Below are 22,518 nucleotides of genomic sequence, written 5' to 3' on the forward strand. Positions count from 1 at the left end.
TCTTGGATCCCCAAGAAGGTGCCGGCTGCCCCAGGCCTAGAGAACTGGTAACTCAAATGCCACAAGCTGCCATCTGCCCTGTGCTTTCCCCATATGGTGAACATTCAAGCCAAGGATAATCTTTTCTCTATGAATGCAATGGTTGCTTGCCTGGAAGTTCAATCTCTTACACTGATGTGTGAACAGCCATGAGTTCTAGGCTGGCGTTAATTATAAACAGGGTTTCCCCCATGTGAACATCTGGCCAGATGTGAAGAAGTCATGTGGGGTGTGAGAACATCTGACACTGGGTACCCTGTCCTGCGCCTTGTAAGAAATCTAACACGCTGGCTTCCTCCTGCCAAATGCTAGTGCGAGGTCCACTCAGGGTGCCCCTCCCCACCTTTATCTGTACCCCCGAGAAAACAGCCACTATTTAGAAGCACTAGGATATCAGGAAAGCAGTCCAGATCATTAGGTCCACGTGATTTGCACCAAACCCACAACGGCGACGTGACTCATATAGGAAACGTATTTGCAGCCCTAAAACGCTTTTAGATCCATCCTCTTATTTGAGTCTTATCACCATAAAGGACCCATTGAACAGAATGGGACACTGGGATCCTGGAGGGTAAATTGTTTGACAAAATTATGCAGTTGGCAATAGACATTTCACACTGTTGCTGCAAATCAGAACATCATGTTGTCCACCTTAAACAGATACAATTTCTATTTGTCAGTGATACCTCAATAAAGCCAGAAAACTAAATTTTCCTCCCTTAAAAAAGTGTTCCTCTTAGCTCCCATGCTGTTTTTTTTCCTTTCCAGGATATTTTAACTGAAAATGTTTTATTGTATCCACACATCTGGTACCACGGTAGACCAGAAGTCCCGCAGGGTCTTTGAAGGACAAAACAAGTAGGTTCTGGATGAATTAGAACAGATGTACTTTTTAATGCACTCCTGGACCCATGACAGTAAAATGATTATTTTTAATTCTATATACTTGGGGATTTTTAAATACCCATTGAAGCAACCCATGGGGTAAAGAGGAACCATGAAAATAAGGACTGAACTATGTATCTATGAGATGCAGCCCAAGTGACAGACAGAAATGAGGACCCTGCGACCAGAAATATGAAAAGTAAAAAATAAAGGACAGGCGTCAACTCTGGAAGCTCGACATGACATCCCAGAATGAAGGCAAAGAATGAAGGGGAAAAAGGGAAGAAACAGATGTAGTCAATATCACCAGAAGTTCTAAGCTAGCAATCAACGCAAAGATCGCTAAAAGTTTGTGAACTGCAGAAAATGCTTCATTGAAGAGAGCTCCAGAGACTGGAAAATTCTCAAGTTTTTTACTACATACAGATGCTCCTCCATCACACTTGTAGAAACCCAGGATGTCCTTATGTCTGGGATCGTGTTTGTGTTTTTGTGGCCGTCGGTAAACAAGCTACAGATTTAGATCCAACCCCTAGGATACTGGTACCCAGACGACAGAAAATACAACTCCAACTCCTTCAAACAAAACGCATACCGTCTTGCTGTCCACTCAGCAAACCCGGTTGTAGACAGGGCACATGTTAGGAGCATTATTTGATGGATAAAGAGTCGGAAACACAGAGACCAAAAGGCTTAACGAGGGTGCTTAACAAATGCGAGACTTGACACTTCCCAAGGAAGAGCCCACATGGGAAATGGGCATCGTGCTACCTCCTGGACCCGTGGGCCACCTGAGAAGCTCTTCATCAGCCTCCCAACCTGTCCAGCCTTGGAGGGAGCCCAGTGCACCTTCTATGGTTGCATTTCCTAATACCGAAGATGAGAGGTATTTTCGATATAGACACCAAAGGTATTTTCAATACAGACATCAAAATCCAGTGGGAGTTGAGACGAAGGAAGCTTCAACTGGGTCATATCGGACACAGACCCGCCTATGCAGAGCCCACTCTTTCCCATCAAAAGTGCCTCTTATCACATCTGGTACCATCCCCAGTTTCTAGGCATTAGGACCTGATATCTTTGAGTCCTAATCCCACCCTAGAGAGCAAGCTCCTTTAGGACAAGAGCTCTGTGTCACTCAACTTTGAGCTCCATCCAGTGTTTGCTCAGAGCTTGGCTGGGTAACCCTACTCAACACATCATTGCCGAATGAATGAATGGATGGATGGAAGGGTGGATGGGTGGGTGGATGGGTGGATGGGTGGATGGATAGATGAGGTGGTCGTTCCCACTGTCGAACAAAACTCATTGATGCTACACGGAGAGGACTGAGAAATACATGCACCACGGGTCCAGTTATTGAATCAAGACTTGCCCAGGGATGGAAGGTCATCCATCCCGGTGTGTATGCACAGAGCCCCCTTCCCGGGCTCCCCGAACGACAGCGATAGGTGTAAACCCAGGATCCCCAGTGCCCACCATGCCGTGGACATGGCCTTACTCACCCAGTAGTCCACGAGACTTCTCCAGCTGCTGGGAAGTGTCTCTGAGGTCTGAGGAATGTTCCACAATCAGGTGTCGAGGGAACATGGTAACTTCTCCAGAACTGTGTCCTCTCTCTCCCCTGATGGATGAGTGACATAAGGCCGGTCATGCAAAGAGGAGGGGCCCTGTGAGGCCAGGGTCCTACACAGTCCAAATTGCTCTCAGAGCCTATCTTCGCCCAGGGACTGCAGCATCTTTCAGGGGCCAGCAAGCTTGTTCTCAAAGTGACAGAGGATGTCGGACTGGCCAGGACTCACCCTGCCTCCTCATCCTGAGTCTGTACTTGGGAAACAACTGTGTGATGCTGCTAAAAGTAGCTGGCCCTTGTGTACTATGACCTCGAGCCGTAAAGGGCTGTCTAGTGATGTGCAAATGCTCCAAGGTTGGGATCTTCCTGGAAGTCAAGATCCTGCTTTACAGCACATCATCCTGGCTGTCCGGAAATATGAGACGAGGCATGTCTCCATCTTCGTTTTAACATACAAAGTAATTCTAGTTCTGAAACACATCAGTCAGGGCTGTAGGGCTTAGCAGAACATCTGAGCAGTTCTGGGAGGGGCTGGCGCCCAGGGCTGGAAGCTTCCATCTGCATTTGCCTGGCCCAGAGGGTCTCAAACTTGCCTGAACAAGAGGATGGCTTGAGGAGGTCTAATAAATGCCGGTGCCCAGATGAACAAACTTGGGGATTCTCTTGATGGTGGAGCTGAGCATTAGTGGATTTCAGAGGCTCCCCCAGTGTGCAGCCAAAACCCACTAGCCTTGCTGGATCTTGGGGCGAGGTCTTCACCACCCATGCAAGGTAGGCTTGAGCACATCAGTGGCTGGATGGGGGGTGTGCTGCAGGTGGGGGTGTCCTTATTGGGTGCAGACTTGCTCCTCTTTCTTGAGGTTGGAAGGAATGTGAGCAAAGAGGGCTATCGCATTTGCAGTTCCAGGGCAAAATGAAAATGTGGGTCCTTGTTCACACTTCATTAAGAATTTCAAGATGGCGGTCATAGGGCATTAAGCCAATAAGCGTCCTTATGAGCCCAGGGTCCTGTGTAGCAACATGGGTCACTCGCCCAGGAAAGCGGCCTTGGGTACATATAGAAGAAGCTGTGACCTCCATGGTTTTCCAGGTCACCAGAAAAGGAATGGATGTTTCCTGAGTTTCCAAGTATCCAGTTCATGTACCATGAAGTGGATTCAGTATTTTCTACCAAAAAAGATATGACCAGGTCCTAAACCCTGTTACCTGTGGATATGACTTTGTTGGCAAAAGGGTTGGCATATGTAACTAATGAAGGATCTTGAGATGAAGACATCATTCTTGATTATCCGGATGGAAGTGAAGGGTCTGAGATGAGGTCCTCTTGGATGACGGTGGCCCTAAATCCAAGGACAGGGTCCTTATAAGAGACAGAAGAGAAGAGACACAGACACAGCCACAGAAGACACAGGCAGAGATGGGAGGGAGGCGGCCACAAGCCCAGGGACCCCTGGAGCCCCCAGAAGCTGGAAGAGGCAGGAGGGACCCTCCCCTGGGACCTCTGGAGGGAGCACAGCCCTGGGACACCTTGACCTCAGACATCTGGTCTCCAGGACCTGGGGCTGGATGAATTTCTGCTCTTTTCAGACTCCCAGTTTGTGGTCCTGTGTTACAGCCTCCCAGGACACTCTTATACACCACATAATAGTGAGCTGTTTGAATAAGCAGGGTCTTCCACTCAGACCACGTGCCCCCACCTTCACACGGTGATCTGAGCCCCAGGCCACCAGGACCCACAAATCGCCTTGTGGGTTCACACCGTAATCATTACCTCTCCTGCAACTGCGATGAAGGCAGTCAGGAATCTCTGACCCTCTGGCAGCTGTCTTCCTTGTGCTGGTCCTTGGTCCCTGGGAGCCTCCTTGTCACCCTATGGTTCTCCCAGGAAGGGTGTCAGGATGTTCCTTATCCGAGCGGACATCCTGAAGAGTCTGTGCACCTGCAGAAGGGGCCCTTGTGTGTTCCTCTCAGGCCACCACATGAAAAGTCCCAGACGCTGGGCTCTCAGCTCTGCCAACCACAGCAGGATGCAGGCGAGGAGGTGAGGACCTCAAACGTACACGTCCTGGTCTCCTGTCCTTTTACACCAACGTCTCCTGGTTGCACGACACAGAATTCATAACATCTTGTTCATCTGTAAGGAAAACATGGTCTCCGGGGTTAGACACCCCTGAGGTTCCCACCTAAGTGCCAGCAGGAACTTGAAACTGGGTGACACACTGAGTCTTTCTGAGGCTAAATGCCCACCCATATGACAGGACTTACAGTTCTCAAAGTGGCACACAGGGGTCAAAACCCTAGGTCAACAAAGTATGGGCCTCTGATAAATCTGACCTCCCCCCTTTTTTGTAAATAAAGGTTTATTAGGACACAGCCACACGTGTTAGCGTAGTGTGTGTAGATGCTTGTGTGTCATATGGAAGAGTTGAGTAGTTGTAATAGATCATAAACCCCTAAAATATGAAGATATTTATTAACTGATCCTATATATAAAAAGTTTGCTGACCCGGAAACCCTATCTATCTATCTATCTATCTATCTAGTGTAGTGTGAACCCCACTCTGGAAGAGCTGCTGGCTGTTATTCCAACACATGAAAGTGCTGGGGGCTGACATCAGGTTTGGGGCCTCAGTGGGATTTTGTCAATTGAGGGAATGCATGGTTAGCTGACCAGTGGTCCCCGGTCTTGAAATTCAGGGTGCAGCCTGGCAGGAAACACACAGAGTCCTTTTGCTAGCATTCTAAATGTCTGATCTCTCCATGCTGGAATTTGAGAACCCAAGAGCCATTCTCAGAGAGAGGATTGAGCCTTCCTTGCCTCACTGGTGGGTGAAGCAGGACGGGCCCAGATGCCCAGGCAAAGGTCCACTAAGCTGCTAGAGATGTTCACATGTGTCAACAACTGTATGAGTTTCTTGTAACAAATTACCATCAAGGTGTTGGTATCTTAAAGCAACTGAAATTTATTCTCTCAGTCTGAAGATGCAGGGCTGAGCTCCCTGAAGAGGCTCCAGGGGAGGGTCCTTCCTGCCTCTTCCAGCTTCTGGAGGCTCCAAGCGTCCCTGGACTTGTGGCCGCATCCCTCCCATCTCTGACTCTGTGGTCACATGACCCCCTCCCTCTTCTGTAATCAGTTCTCCCTCTCCCTGTTTCCAATAAGCAACCTTGTGAGTACATTAGCCCTACCTGGATAAGCCAGGATGGTGTCCTCATCTTAAGACCTTAATGACATCTACAATGATTCTTTTCCCAATAGGAACACATTTGCAGGTTTCAGGGGTTAGAATGTGGACATATCTCTTGAGGATCCACCATTCAAGCCACTACAGAGGGAACTGGATGAAACCAGGATGGTCCCACCACTGACCTGTTTCCAAGGCATAGAGGGTGGCCGTCACGCTGCTGAAAGATGAGGCGTCTGCAGACCCTGGAAGGTCCATGATGAAACTAGTTCAGGAAGAGCCTGACAGACCGCGATGGGCACCCACATCCAGGGAAGCACTGGGCATTCGACATGATTATTATTATTATATTAGTATTGTGGTTTGAAGTATAATCCAAGCCCTGCACACATCTCCAGGAGAGAAACATGCCTGTATTAACATACGATGAAATGAAGCAGCAGACACCAGAAGAGAGGCTTCACATGACCACTGAAGGGTAAGTGGGCAGCAAAGCTGCCACTCTTTGACTAAGGCCCTAAAAAATGGTGGGGGAATGTGAAGACCTGCAAACCCTGTGCAGCTGAATCCCATGATTGGTTAAGTCCAGGCCCTGTCCTCATCCCCATCCTACAGACCCCACAGTGACAGGTGTCCAGGCCCCATCCTACAGACCCCATGGTGACAGGTGTCCAGGCCCCATTTACAGACCCCATGGTGACAGGTGTCCAGGCCCCATCCCTGTCCCACAGACCCCTTGGTGACAGGTGTCCAGGCCCCATCCCCGTCCTACAGACGCCTTGGTGACAGGTGTCCAGGCCCCATCCCTGTCCCACAGACCTCACGGTGACAGGTGTCCAGGCCCCGTCCTACAGACCCCATGGTGACAGGTGTCCAGGCCCCGTTCCCGTCCTACAGACCCCACGCTGACAGGTGTCCAGGCCCCATCCCCGTCCTACAGATGCCATGGTGACAGGTGTCCTGGTCCCATCCTACAGATCTCCATGGTGACAGGTGTCCAGGCCCTATCCGTGTCCCACAGACCTCACGGTGACAGGTGTCCAGGCCCCGTCCTACAGACCCCATGGTGACAGGTGTCCAGGTCCCATCCCCATCCTACAGATCCCTTGGTGACAGGTGTCCAGGCCCCGTCCTACAGATCCCTTGGTGACAGGTGTCCAGGCCCCATCCCCATCCTACAGACCCCATGGTGACAGGTGTCCAGGCCCCATCCCCATCCTACAGATCCCATGGTGACAGGTGTCCAGGCCCCGTTCCCATCCTACAGACGCCTTGGTGACAGGTGTCCAGGCCCCATCCCCGTCCTACAGACCCCACGGTGACAGGTGTCCAGGCCCCATCCCCATCCTACAGACCCCTTGGTGACAGGTGTCCAGGCCCCATCCCCATCCTACAGACCCCATGGTGACAGGTGTCCAGGCCCCATCCCCGTCCTACAGATGCCAGGGTGACAGGTATCCTGGTCCCATCCTACAGATGCCATGGTGACAGGTGTCCTGGTCCCATCCTACAGATATCCATGGTGACTGGTGTCCAGGCCCCATCCCCGTCCTACAGACCCCATGGTGACAGGTGTCCAGGCCCCCTTTCTTACCCCATGTCCTACAGAATTCCCTACCCCTCTGTTGAGGGTCTTTCCATGAGTCAGGGGGTGAGAGCCGTGATAGGTGCCCTAACGGCTGCAGGAAACCCCTAGGACCTGGTCCCCCTAAAGATGGTAGGGCAGAGGGTTAGGGTGGTCACATGACCCTTGATCAACAGACTAAGGAAGGCTCACATCTCTCCCTTTCCAGGACCCACAAATCAGAGCCGCATCTCTGGCACAAATTGCGTGTGAGAGAACAGGACACAGGACACCCTCAAAGCCACCAGCGCCCAACAGTCCCAGGCTCCCTTGAAAGTGTTTGTTTCACCCGGATGTTTCTACCCCAGGGTCCTCGGCGCCTCCGTGCTAAGCAAGAACACCGCCTGCATGGCTGGCAGGGTTTAATGACTCAGGGCACCCGGTACAACTGGACACATTGGGGATCACGAGATTCATGGCTGAGGACCAGCTGCTTAGGGTCGCACTCAGCATTCCTCTTCTCCTCAAGTTCCGGCCCAGGGCAAGGAAGCCGACGGGGGATGCTGGGGTAGACAGAGCCCCAAGGGCGGGGGATGTGAACGATGCAGACATGTGGTCCAGCACAGACACACCTGCGAGCGCCTGGTCACGGTCTCCCCGGCGGGTGGCTAACCCCAGAAGACCTCCTGGGTCACATCAGCGATGCCCGTCAACTGGCAACTTCTGGCCCACAGCTGTCGCTGAAGACCCAGGTCGTACGTGACCGCCAGAGACTTGGTCTCTTTCTCGTTGTAAAGATAGCAGCCGCCACGGCCTTCCAGCGCTGGGGTGACCGCCGCATAGATGGAGGTCCAGGCTCCCTCATCCGGGGTCTGCAGGGAGAAGAAAAGAAGAACAGGAGTCAGTTTTCAGAGCAGAGACACGGCGTCTCCACGCTCACAGACACTGTGGGTGAGACACAGCACCTCCAACCTTCTTCCATCGACTCAGGCACAAAGCCGGGCCGGACAGGCTGGGGCAGCCCAGCCTCCATGGATGCAGGAAGGTGCACCCACGTGGGTTGTATTTCCACATTGGGTTAATCCATTTCAATACATGCATATGAAGACCCCAATGTAAATACTCAGGTCTCCAACTCTATTTTTTAAAAATTATTTTTATTGAAGTAGAGTTGTTTACAATGTGGTGTTCATTTCTGCTGTATGGCCAACGCTTGATGAAAATGAAATGCTTATTCATTGGCTCAAAGCAGATGATTGTTTGGCCTCTGTGTTGAACGCACGACATTCAGCAATTTGAGATGGAAACGTCAAGACAGCAGAAAGGTTCTTGGTTTCCATGCAGTGAGGAGAGTTACAGTAGGAGAACTGTAAGTTCACAAAAAAGCTTGAAAGGCTGAGAGGAGATTGAGAAAAGTGGACCTCGGGCAGTAGGAGGGAAGGAGGAAGGTTTGAATGCCAGACACCCTGTGTTTTGGGTTGGGAGCTGGTCGCTGGGCATGATCAGTGGATTAGAAGAAGACATGGGGTGGTGGGGTGTATATATATAACTGTGTGTGTGTGTGTGTGTGTCTGTGTTATGGAGTATTACTCAGCTGTGAAAAAGAATGAAATAATGCCATTTGCAGCAACATGGATGGACCTAGAGATGATCATACTAAGTGAAGTCAGACAAAGACAAATACCCTATGACATCACTTATATGCAGAGTCTAAAAAATAATACAAATGAACTTATTTATGAAACACAAACAGATTCACAGACATAGAAAACAGAGCTACAGATACCAAAGGGGAAACGGGGGGAGGGATAAATTAGGAGTTTGGGACTAACAGACACACACTATTTTATGTAAAGGTCCTACTGTACAGCACAGGGAACTATAGTCAATATCTTGTAAGAACCTATAATGGAAAAGAATCAGAAAAAGAAAAAAAAAAATATATATATATATATATAACTGAATCACTTTTCTGTACACCTGAAACATTGTAAATCAACTATAATTTTTAAAAAACTGCAAAAAAAAAAAAAGAAGAACCGGTGGATTAGAAGAACCAGGCAGAGAAGTTCAAGGGATTAGACCTTGTGGGAAGTGAGGGGCTTTGGGGCTACGATTCAATATCCAGAAACCAACAGAATTCCCTCATCTTACTGTCATGACAATGACTCTTCAGGAGCTCATTGCATGTAACAAACTTATGGAAATCCGCTCACGTCGCCTAATCCTGGTCTTTCTCGTGTGCCTCTAAGAATGTACCATTGTAGGACCCTCAGGTACACACCCAGGCCAGGAAACAACCCAGCGGTCACACTTTCTGGATTCAGACGTGCTCAGAAGGGGTATCTCGGAAGTCGTGATGACAAATGTCCCCCGGCATGTATAATCAGGCTGGAGAAGGTTAAAAAGAGAAGTAAAGGGCAAAGCTTCCTTTACTCCACGGAGCCATCTGACAGGCAGAGAAGCTGCGACTTTGAAGGTATTGTCTGGAAGACCAACACCTCCCCATCTGATCTCCCAAGAGGGCTGTGTAGCCACCTGCCAGAAACACTGAACATGACAAAGATGGGAAATTGCTGAGGGCAGCCTGGTAAACTGTTCCTTTGATGTTACTGGGTCCCATACTCAAGGAAGCAAGATCCTGGGACCCTACGGTCAAGACATGAGTGGACGAGGACAATCTGAAACCTATGGGCATCTCCCAGGAGGAGCTTGAAGGTGTGCAAGAAAGTCTGCAGAGGAGAACATGCATTATTGGAAAGCCTGTGTTCTCTCATGTGTTGGGATGGGGTGGCCACAGCGTCTGGAGGGGGTCAGGGGTCATGAAGGGAACAGTGTGCCTCTTCAGGAAAAAACATTCATTTCATTGTAGCAACGAGCTCCTTTAGACAGGATTCTACTTTTTTATGGAGATAAAGTTATACAATATTATATGTCAGTTATAAGATATAAAACAGATTGATTTGACACGCAGTCTTATGAAGACTCCTAAGTGTTTTGGGGTTTTTTCCCCAAGTGTTGACAGGGATTTTTTCATCTTATTTTGGTTGCAGTTTCCAACTTTTAAAAACGCTTAGGTCCCCTTTTCCACCAGCCCCAAGTCCTCATCCTTGTCAATTCGTCAGTGTTGATCCAATGCTTTCTCACATCTGTTTTTCTGTATATGCAATTCTTTTCAGATGTATTCAACAAAAAAATCCTCCAAAAAAAAGGATTTACTCATTTTAAATAGGAGACACTGCCTGCACATCGCATGTGCCCTGAGTCTGTTTTCTGGGAATGGATGTTGGATTTACCTGTCTTCCTGGGCCAGTGGCTATGACCAGTGTTCTGTTTCCACCTCAACTGGGCGTCCTGTGATTCGACTCTGGTGCTGTCCACCCAGAGCTGGCAAAGCCTCTGTGTGTTTATGGCCTCGGTTCTCCTTAACTGCCCCCTCACCACATGTCTGTGGGGTCCTCCTGTGCTCCGGACCCACTGACTATAGGTACTGGGGTACCCAGGACCCCCACAGGGTTGAGGATTTCCAAGAACGACTCACAGAATCCAAGATGGCATCTCCTTGTGATTCCACTTTTATGATAAAATCCAGATCAGGAACAGCCACATGAAGAGCGTGGGCCACAGGGTGAGAGCTGGGAGGGTCCCACACATGTATTTTCCAGATGATTTTCCATTATAGGTTATTACAAGAAAGAGGAACCGGTTTTCCCTTTAGTGGTGTCTGAGACGTTCTTGTTTGGATGGATTTACACCGCCTGGGCAAACACATCCTTCAATCAGCTCCTGGGACGAGCTTGTTTCGTAAGTCAGCCATTCTCCAGGCTGAGGATTCAGGGGTCCATGCCCAGAAACCCCCCACGTTTTACCCCCAGAGTGAGTCATCTCCATCAGAAAGACCTGCTTTGTTGCAGCCGCAGGCTCCCCCACTCCTGGGATTTCCCTAGGATGTGTCCAGCCCTCTCTTTAGAGGCTGCTTCCTTTGGGTCCTCCAGCTTATCTGGGGGTCCACTTCCCCCACAGGTTGAAAGTCCTCTTGTCTGGGTAACAGTGCCTGTGATCCGCATGTCCAACTAACACACGAGGATGGCAGCTGTAGAAGATACTGCCTGTGGTGCGCTGGACATGAGCTTGGGGTGCCCAAAGGACACAGCACTGTGCCCAAAATCCAGCTACTGTCAGGAGACGGGACTGCAGTGGAATTCTGTTGGTGATCGTGTTTCTGAAGGAAAGGGACTTCGAAGCACAGACATATACCCCCCTGCACACACAGTCACATGCACTCACACATATACACCCATACACACACACAGTCACATGCACTCACACATATACACCCATACACACACAGTCACATGCACACAGTCACATGCACTCACACATATACACCCATACACACACACAGTCACATGCACTCACACATATACCCCCATACACACACAGTCACATGCACTCACACATATACACCCATACACACACACATTCACATGCACACACATATACCCCCATGCACACAGTCACATGCACTCACACATATACACCCATACACACACACAGTCACATGCACTCACACATATACACCCATACACACACACACAGTCACATGCACTCACATATACCCCCCTGCACACACAGTCACATGCACTCACACATATACCCCCATACACACACAGTCACATGCACTCACATATACACACACACACACACATTCACATGCACACACATATACCCCCATGCACACAGTCACATGCACTCACACATATACACCCATACACACACACAGTCACATGCACTCACACATATACACCCATACACACACACACAGTCACATGCACTCACATATACCCCCCTGCACACACAGTCACATGCACTCACACATATACACCCATACACACAGTCACATGCACTCACACATATACACCCATACACACACAGTCACATGCACACACATATACCCCCATGCACACAGTCAAATGCACTCACACATATACACCCATACACACACACACAGTCACATGCACTCACATATACACCCATGCACACAGTCACATGCACTCACACATATACACCCATACACACACACAGTCACATGCACTCACACATATACACCCATACACACACACAGTCACATGCACTCACACATATACACCCCCACACACACATTCACATGCACACACATATACCCCCATGCACACACACACATTCACATGCACACACATATACCCCTATGCATAGTCACATGCACACATATACACCCATCCACACAGTCACATGCACACACACATTCACATGCACACACATATACTGCCATGCACACATTCACATGCACACACATACACACATTCACATGCACACACATGCATTCACATGCACTCACACATTCACATGCACACACATATATACCCATGCACACAAATACATTTACATGCACACACATACATTCACACTTACTTGCATATACTCACATGTACACACACTCACCCAGGGTAACCCTGCCCAGCCAGGGAGTTCTCTGACATAGAAAAGGACAGGAAAAAAAAAAGAGCTGTTCTTCTTGCTCATGCATCTCATGGAGAATTAATCTCATCCACTTATCCCACTTAAACACATGATAGATGCTAGGCTAAAAACAGCCACCCCCGAGCCATTTGCAGAACATTTCCAAGCCCTGGGCAGATGATAAAGATAGAGGAAATGAGATTTCATCTGTACTTTTTAATTCCTAAATGTTTTGACAGCTCACGAAATGGACGGTATTAGGCATTTCTTCTTCCTGACATCCGATGTCACTGTCCTAACCCTCACGCATCAGGGTGATGACACATCATGCCTGAGTGACAGGCAGAAAGTCTGGTAGACGCTGAGATGCACACGTGTGTGTATAAGCAGGCACACACATACACTCGGTCACACGCACAACACACACGATCTCCCACGCCCAACTTTAACTTTGGGACATTTAGCTACATCCTCTGGAGGAGGGAGTGGCACCAAAAAATTGCGGGTCCCAGGACCAGGGTTCAATTTCTCCATCACCTCTTGTGACCCAGGAGACCTTGCTGGAGCCACCCACTCTCCGTTAGCCTCAGCTTCCTCACCCGGATGCCAGGTGTTCGTGTGGGTGTCTGGCCCCCAGTGCTCAGGTTCTGCCACGTGGACCTGAGACCAGAAACGTCCATGGCGGGTGGGAGATGCTTCTTAAACAGGTGTCCAGTGAATGCATACGTCCTGCTATGAACGGAATGTGCATGACCCCCGAGTTCATACACTGAAGCTCTGATCCCCGACGGGGTGCTATTAGGAGATGGAGCCTTTGGGAGGGGATTAGGGTTAGATGAGGTCATGAGGGTGGGGCCCCCAGGATGGGATTAGTGTCCTTAAAAGAGAGGAGGATGCCCCAGAGCTCCCTCTCCACCACGTGAGGACACAGCAAGAAGGCGGCATCTGTAAGCCAGGAAGACAGCCTCGCCAGGGACTAATCTACCCACGCCATAATCTCAGACTCCCAGCCTCCAGAACCTGGAGAAACAAATGACTGCTGCTTAAGCTGCCCAGTCTGCAGTGTTCTACTGGGGCAGCCTGAGCCGATGGCTACATGTCCCAACTCTATATTTAAACGAGGATGTCTTCAGGTTATCCAAAAAGCACGAAGAGGAAATAACCAGCACACCTTTCCCCGAATCCTTTTGAGCTAGAACCCAACAGACAAAAGTGGTCATGGTACTGGTCCAAGCAGCTTCGGTGGGAACAGCAGAAACTCCTGCAGCACCTACCTGTGCCAGGCGCTGCCCTGAACACCACGAGGGAATCCTTCTGAAGCATCCCACCCCCATTCCTGATGATGCCTTCAAAACACGTCTCAGAAACAAACATCCACGTGGCACCCAGGCCGTGCTGGATATTGGAAAACACTTCGTAAACGCTGGCACATTTAATCTGTATTCCAACACCACGGCGTGCACCCAAATACAGCCTCTAATTTACAGAGGAGGATATGCAGGGATTTTTTTAACATATTAAAAATGATTCAGTTTTATGAATGAACACATATTAAATTCACAGTTCATCGTCTAAATAATGCGTTTCAAAAATCCTCTGTAGGATCCCTGATCAAAATAAAGATGACAAGCATTCAAGAAACATCCTTGTTCTTCTGATACAGTGATCTGAGGACGGTGCCTCCTACAATTTTTGAAATGAAGGCTGCAGCTCCCAGGACAACTGGATTATCTGTCCCTGTTCACTTGTCATTGATAGGAGCTCTTCCAAGCATGATGAAGTGTGTTTCCTGGGCGCCATGTGCTGGGAAGTGAGAGTCAGATTCTGAATAGACAACAAGATGCTCTAAACAGTGGTCCCTCTGGGATAAATAACATCTCCCATTTTACCTGCAGCTTAAAAAAAAAAAAAAAACTAAGATCCTCTTGGAGACTTGTAAGAAAGCAGAGATGTCTCAAATGCGAAGCCAAACCCTGGTAGGAAACATGGTGGCTTTTATCAGAGGCTTCGGAATCCCTGAAGGACAGACGCACGCTGGGGGCCCAGGGCGCAGGGCTGGGGAGAGCACCGTGTATTAACAGCTAAAGTTTTTCTCTGCATGAAGCCAAGAAAGCCAAGAAAGATCATTTAGATAAGAGCCCCCGCGCCCCTGGAGCGGATGACCAGCAGAGGCGGTGGGTCGAGGCTGGGTACAAGCACACAAAAACTAAATAAATAAAATAAAGCGAAGGAAAGAGAGCAGAGGGTGGGGTTTACACTGTGCATAACAGAGCCGCGAGCTGTGTGCGGTGAGAGGGGAACACGGATGCCTTATAACTACATAATTATACAGGGCTTTACAGTGTTGCAAATGCTTTCCCATGTATTATGTCAGCAATGCTCACAACAGTCTTAGGAGATGGTATTATCCAGAATTAACAAATTACGAAAATGACGGGCAGAGAGGAGGCAGGGGAGGTGCTGCACGGAATGGCCAGGTCTTGCTTCTTCCAGAGACTCCAACCCTCCCCATCTTCCTCATCAGTCATGATGGGTACGTCACCCACACCCATGGCCTCGTGGGTCACCTCCCTTCCTGCCTGCATGTTTGCAACCACAAATTCCATTTGCACCTCTGAGCTGCAGACAGACGCTCATGGCAGCCCAGCTGGCAACCAGAGGTAGAGACCCTACGTACACACCTCAGGATCAATCATCCTTCCATCCCCACCTGCCAGTTCCTCCGTTTCCTGGACAGCCACCACCATACACCCCGATTTCCCTGAGTCAGAAACCCCAAATGACCCAAGTCTTTCTTGGTTCATTTTCCACGGGCAACCAGTCAAGACCGCGTGATTTGGTCTCTAGAATCATTTTCAAAACGAACTCCTGCCCCTCTGCACTGGCCTCTAACCAGACCCCAGGTCCATCCCACCATGCCCTCCAGTCCACGGGATGTTCTGTAGACTGGATGCATCTGATCCTACAAGTCACTGTTTTCTGGGATTTTTTTTGAAGTACAGCTGATTTACAATGTTGTGCTAATTTCTGCTGCACAGCAAAGTGACTCAGTTGTACACATATAGACACTTTCTCTTTTCATATTCTTTTCCATGATGGTTTATCACAGGATACAGAATAGAGTTCCCTGTGCTCTACAGTAGGACCTTGTTGTTTATCCATTCTCTATATAATAGTTTGCATCGGCTCACCCCAAACTCCCATTCCATCCCTCCCCCCTCCCCTCCCCCTTGGCAACCACAACTCTGTTCTCTATGTCTGTGACTCTGTTTCTGTTTTGTAGATAAGTTCATTTGTGTCATATTTTAGATTCCACATATAAGTGAGATCAGACGGTATGTGTCTTTCTCTGTGTGGCTTACTTCACTTAGTATGATAATCTCTAGGTCCATCCATGTTGTTGCAAGTGACATTATTTTGTTCTTTTTTATGGCTGAGTAATATCCCATTGTATATATGTACCACATCTTCTTTGTCCATTCGTCTGTCGATGGACATTTAGGTTGTTTCCATGTCTTGGCTATTGTAAATAGTGCTGCTATGAACATTGGGGTGCATGGATATTTTCACATTATGGTTTTCTCTGGATATATGCCCAGGAGTCGGATTGTTGGATCATATGGTAACTCTATTTTTAGTTTTCTGAGGAACCTCCATACTGTTCTCCATAGTGGCTGCACCAACTTACATTCCCACCAACAGGGTAGGAGGGTTCCCTTTTATCCACGTCCTCTTCAGCATTTGTTACTTGTAGACTTTTTAACGATGGCCATTCTGACCGGTGTGAGGTGATACCTCACTGTAGTTTCGATTTTCATTTCTCTAATAATTAGTGATGCTGAGCATCTTTTCGTGTGCCTACTGGCCACCTGTAATAACATCACTATTGACATCCATTATCGGGCGTCCTGGGAGGAGGTCCAGACCCAACGTCTAAGACACTCATTGGGGCTGGGACCAGTTGTCCTGGGGAGAATGGAGATGGGGGTAGCTCACACCATTTGTGGCGATCTGGGGTTCTGATGAGGGACCCAGCAGACAAGGGAGAAATGACAGTATGGCCACCCTCATCTTGAGCTATTTCTGCATCACCAATGGTCCCAGCCTGGTTCAGGCTCCTTGGACCTTAGCCCAGCCTTCAACCCCCTCCAAGGGCTGCACCTTTTGTGTCCTGCGTCCACTGCAAGGGCAGATTCCTCCTCCTTTCAGCACTCATGAAAATTGCTGAGAAAGCAGGAGTACCCACTGCCTGGTATGATGTTGGGACATACCTCCCGATGCCCTATTAACTGTCTTCACAGCTCTGTGCAGGGAGATGTCACCAGTCTGAAGGACATCACGCCTTGACTAACTCCCTGCTCCACGCCTCCTAGGGAATCCCATCTGAGGTGATGGGATCTTTTTTTTTTCTTAAGGTGTATAGAAAATGGAAGATGTTATTTATCCCAGAGGGAGCACTGTTTAGAACATCTTGTTGTCTATTCAGAATCCGATATTCATTTCTCAGCACACAGCACCCAGGAAACACACTCCATCATGCTTGGCACGTGACATGCACCAACCTCAGATCACGGTATCGGAAGGACAAGGATGTTTCTTGAATGCTTGTCAGCTTTGCTTTGATCAAGGATCCTACAGTGTATTTTTGAAAGGCTTTATTTACACTATGCTATAAACTGTGAATTTTAATATATGTTCATTCATAAAACCGAATCGTTTCTAATGTTAAAATAAAATTCCTCCATGTCCCCCTCGGTAAACTGGGGGCAGTATTCGTGCCCACCCCATGGTCTTGGAATATAGATTAAATACACCAACGTTTACAAAGTGCTGTGCAACATCCAGCATGTCGTGGGTGTCATCTGGGTGTTTCTAAGACGTGGGTCAAAGGCATCATCAGGATGGGAGGGGCTGATGCTTCAAGAAGGATTCCCTCGTGGTGTATGGGGCAGCACCCAGCACAGGTAGGTGATGCAGGCACCCACCTGAGAGGTGAGTCTTATTAACCAGAAAGGCAGGATCTGAAGCCAATGAGCTTAAAAAGCCACAAGATGATGGTCTGGACACTTGAGATCCAAGGAGAGTGTATGAGTTTCCTCTGGGGGCTCTTGTAAAGCATCACAAAATTGGTGGCTCAAAACAGCACAAAGGTATCATCTTCTTCAAATTCTAAGAGGTCAGAAACATACAGTGAATCTGGGCGAAAATCCAGGTGTGCGCAGCACTGTATTTCTTCTGGAGGTGTCATGGGGAGAGTCTGTTTCCTTGCCTCTTTCAGCTCTGAGAGGCCACTGCATCCCCCGTGGTCCTCTATTCCACCTTCAAAGCCAGGAATCCATGACCTCTGCTTCTGCTATCACTTCTCCCTCTCTGACCCTCAGCCCCCCAACCTCTCTTACGAGGACCCCTGTGATGACCTTGGGCTTCCCCTGGGTCATCCAGCCTCTCCGACGAGAGGCTGACCTCCAAGGAGCCTGGAGTCATGGATGGTGGGTCCCTACGACATGATGGAATGTCAACTGGGGGTGTCACATGTCTTAAGCTGCTGGGACAGCGTGCTTGCATTTGGATGCTCGGTCCCCGACAACAGAGCAGCTCAGGACTCAGAGGTGAGAGAGAAGGCTCCCTGGACGTGTGTCCTTGAGGTGCTTAATTAGGCCTCTCAGCCGCTGAGCGCATCCATCCGAGAACCGGACTTTCTGATCTCCTGTCTTCACTGGACAGATTTAGATGCATGGTGAAGGGAACCGACCACGGGCAGCCATGTATGTTATTCTGACAAGGGCACATTCCACAGGGGAGACCTGATAAAGGGAATTTCAAAGGGCTTATTGGACAGGAGCCCCGACCAGGGGACCAGACACAGTCAGCATTGAAAATCATGCTTTTTCGTGGTACACGTTGATCTTGAGGGAGTCGGGGGAGGGAGCCAGGATGACACCCCCAAATGCAAGGGCCCGACGGCCTGGGAGATGCAGGTTTTCTGTATCGGAGCTGGATTTGTTTTATGAAGCTACTCACTGTTTCCTAGATGCCTGAAGGGCACGCACGCCCTCTGAAGACCTTCCCTGACCCTACGGCACAGACATACGGAATGGTCTTGATTTGCTTGTAGAAAGAACCAATGAAGCCTCATATCTTTATAGATGTATCAACCTGCTGGGTTTTTTCAAGGTACTAACTGGTTTACCCAGGGGACCGGCTCTGAATTTGGAATCAAGTCCACGGCTTTTGATAAGGTGTAGAATAGAGGTTTCGGAGTGATATAAAAGAATACCATTAAATGACATAAAGGGACATAAAGACACATAAATCCTCAAGACTCCCCCCCCGGCCCCCCAGGGACTGAGGGCACATCCTTGCAGACTTCACACAATGCATGCACACACACGTACGTATAACGAAATAATATGTATAATGATGACATACAATCATCATTATAAAGGTGACATCAGAGCCTGCCATCGTCCTACAGCTTTTTTTCTCTTTACAAGTCACATCACTTTTGCTTTATTGCCATGGTAACAAATAGGCTTCCACTATGTAATTCTACAGTTTCCATAATTTCCTCTCTTATATATAAAAGCACCATTACTCAGTGCCCTGTGGTTGCACATTTTAAATCCAAATGTGCATGTGATGATCAAAAGATTTTTAAAAAATGATACGTAGGTGAAAGTTTCACCTCAGTGTTGGACCACAAAGAAAGAACAACACATACTCTCTCGAGATGTAGAGGGATTCCTGGAGGAATAGGGAGTATGTCTAAGTGTGGATGTTTTGCTAGTGAAAGAACTTAAAATTTGAAAAATTTTAAAATCCTTTGCTTGAGAATTGAGAGACTAAAAGGTGAGCTGATGAAAAAGCAAACTGAAAAGTGTTAATGAAGGTCTAAAAGGAGCCAGGGGAGTAACTGATTTCATTCAACTGGAATTAGAAAGTAGACGATGTCAGTGATGGAACTGGTAAAAGCACATTAGTAAAAACACATTAATTTAAACTTGAAACAGATATGAGAATGCTGCCAGAACTAACCACAGAAGAGGAAGAAACCCTCAACCAAGCAATAAGCATTGAAGGCATTTTGAAAGCTGACTTAGAGTTCCTTTTCTGAAAATTCCCAAACCCTAAGAGTTTTCAAAGGGAATTGTTCCACTTTTCAAAAGCTTCTCATGACAATTAGACTATTCTGAAGCAAAAGGGTGGGAAATAGAAAAGCTTCTTAATTCTCTCTTTTCTTTCTTCCTTTTTTTTTTTTTTTTTTTAACAAATCATCAAAACTTTACCATCCACCCTTGTCAAAAAACAGAAAGGGGATCTCCAGCTCTGGGATAAATATCAATAAGCAAGTGATCAATGAAGTCGTTGGGGAACAGAATCCCACAGGGTATTACAGAATAAGGCTCCACGACAGTCAGAATCATTCTAGAAATAAAGACCACCCCTTCTAGGGAATGTACTGATCCACACTACCCAAATAAGGGAGCAAAAGGAAACTAAAATGCAGTCATCTCTCTAGGTCAGAGCCAGCCAACTTTGTCTGCAAAAGGCCAGATAAGAAATACTTTTGACTTCTGTGGGCTTTTCGGTCTCTGCTGTAACTACTCAACTCTGCCTTTGTAACATGAAAGCAGCCATGTGTGCCAATAAAACTTTATTCTCAAAACCATGCAGCCAACCCATAGTTGCCTAACCCTGTGCCCCATAGGTCAGGTTTTTATAAAATTAATCTGATACTTTATTTTTTTTAAAGTAAGATAGGAGGACTTCCCTGGTGGTGCAGTGGTTAAGAATCTGCCTGCCAATGCAGGGGACATGGGTTTGAGCCCTGGTCCAGGAAGATCCCACATGCCGCGGAGCAACTGAGCCCACGAGCCACAACTACTGAGCCTGCACGCCACAACTACTGAAGCCTGCGTGCCTAGAGCCCGAGCTCCGCAACAAGAGAAACCACCACAATGAGAAGCCCACGCACCGCAACGAAGAGCAGCCCCTGCTCGCCGCAACTAGAGAAAGCCCGCACACAGCAACAAAGACCCAATGCAGCCAAAAATAAATATATAAATTTCTAAGAAAAAAAAGTAAGATAGGAATGATATACAACATAGCATACAATAAAGTATAATATACAAATGATAATAGGTATAAGTATTCTTCAGAGAGAAACATTAGATGTTTTCCCTTCAAAATAACAAATTAGCTAGCAGGACAAATTATACATGAGCTACTATTTAATTGCCTAGAGAGTATATGGGGACATTTTCAAAAGCAGCACACAAAGGAGACAGTCTGATCCATATATGCAGATTAAATAAGCATATGGCTAAAAAAAAAATTGAGACTGAAAATCTATTAGAAAGTAGAAGATGTCAGTGATGGAATTGGTAAAATCACGTTTTTGTCTATTCTTTTTTTGTTGTTTTTTAAAAATGAAATAGACATTTATTTTCTTTAACATTGTCTTCCTATATTTTGAAATTATATTTCCATGTTCCCACATAGAATGAATCATAAAGCCGTCACCACAGGCTGTACAGGCTCAGAGTATACTGACCATTGTTATCAGTGAGGCCGTTATAATGTGATTCTTCTGATAATGTGACAGAAATTTTGGAATCTCAATATTTCCTTTTTTAAATAAATTTATTCATTCATTCATTCATTTATTTTTGGCTGCGTTGGGTCTTTGTTGCTGCATGCGGGCTTTCTCTAGTTGCGGCAAGCGGGGGCTAATCTTCTTTATGGTGCGCGGGCTTCTCATTGCGGTGGCTTCTCTTGTTGTGGAGCACGGGCTCTAGGCGCACAGGCTTCAGCAGTTGTGGCACACGGGCTTAGTTGCTCCGCGGCATGTGGGATCTTCCCGGACCAGGGCTCGAACCCGTGTCCCCTACATTGCCAGGCAGATTCTGAACCACTGCGCCACCAGGGAAGCCCAGTATTTCTTAATATATGAAAATTACTTGGGAAGGAATCATGTCCCTTGGATAAATAATCTTCCATATAACTATGTGCATCTAGGAAGTTATAAATCAATGTGCATTCCACAAACGATATATGCCACATACTCCATATATATGTATGCATGTATATGTACGTGTGTGCAGATATACACACAGATATACATGTATCTATTTTTTTGTTTCTCCATTTTCTAAATATTTTCTCCTATGTTCTAATATCTTTGGTTATAACCATACAATATTACTTTTTTGTATGTTCTTGAAGCAGAAAATATAAAGGAAAAAGTATCGGCAACATACATAACTGATACAAATCAGCAGCCAGAATAAAGAACAGAGATGAATCCAAGACAGAAAGGCTAAACACCCCCTAGAAAAATGGGGAAAAGGCATTTCCCAGAAGCCAGCATCCAGAGGCCAAATAATCCCACGGAGACTGTTCAACCACAAGGATATTTCGGAAAATGCAAATGCAAATTAAAACACAGCCAATGCCATTTCCTGCTCCAGGACTGAGGAGCTTGGCACTTGACCCAAGTTGGCAAAGACTGAAAAGTCCGACACTTAACGCATATGATGAAGATGTTAACCACTGGGAATTCTCAGTAACTGGATTGTGCACTGGGAAAACCAAATGGAATTCCCAGGAAACGTGAACATGTGAGAACCTTCTAGCCTGAAAATGTCACTGCCTGTGATATTCCCTAGAGAAAGTGAGACGTGGCGATCCATGGAGGACCCATCACGGCAAAGCTGCGGTAACAGGAAAGAACCAGAAAGAACCCAAGTGTCCTTGACCCTGAGAATGAATCTGAA

The 22,518-nt window shown here is 47.5% G+C and overlaps 1 protein-coding gene across 4 annotated transcripts in view; it reads right to left on the minus strand.

Moving 5' to 3' along the window:
- Positions 1-2,429: 2,429 nt before the first annotated feature.
- Positions 2,430-22,518, minus strand: part of DHRSX (dehydrogenase/reductase X-linked) — a 192,566-nt gene continuing 172,477 nt past the window's right edge. Inside the window, exons 7-10 of one of the 4 annotated variants that reach the window (XR_014292434.1) lie at positions 7,876-8,115; positions 5,865-5,924; positions 4,269-4,631; positions 2,430-3,837 (exon numbers count right to left, since the gene is read on the minus strand). Coding sequence is in view for 2 of the 4 variants with exons in the window: in XM_082609410.1 (XP_082465536.1) it covers positions 7,912-8,115 (204 nt within the window). In the remaining 2 variants the exon portion in view is untranslated. Of the gene's footprint in view, positions 3,838-4,268; positions 4,632-5,864; positions 5,999-7,650; positions 8,116-22,518 lie in introns of those variants that run through there. The other 3 variants (XR_014292433.1, XM_082609410.1, XM_082609409.1) reach the window with 3 other exon arrangements.

The sequence above is a fragment of the Mesoplodon mirus genome (genome assembly GCF_964341445.2).
Source record: "Mesoplodon mirus genome assembly, chromosome: X".
NCBI classification, from domain to species: domain Eukaryota; kingdom Metazoa; phylum Chordata; class Mammalia; order Artiodactyla; family Ziphiidae; genus Mesoplodon; species Mesoplodon mirus.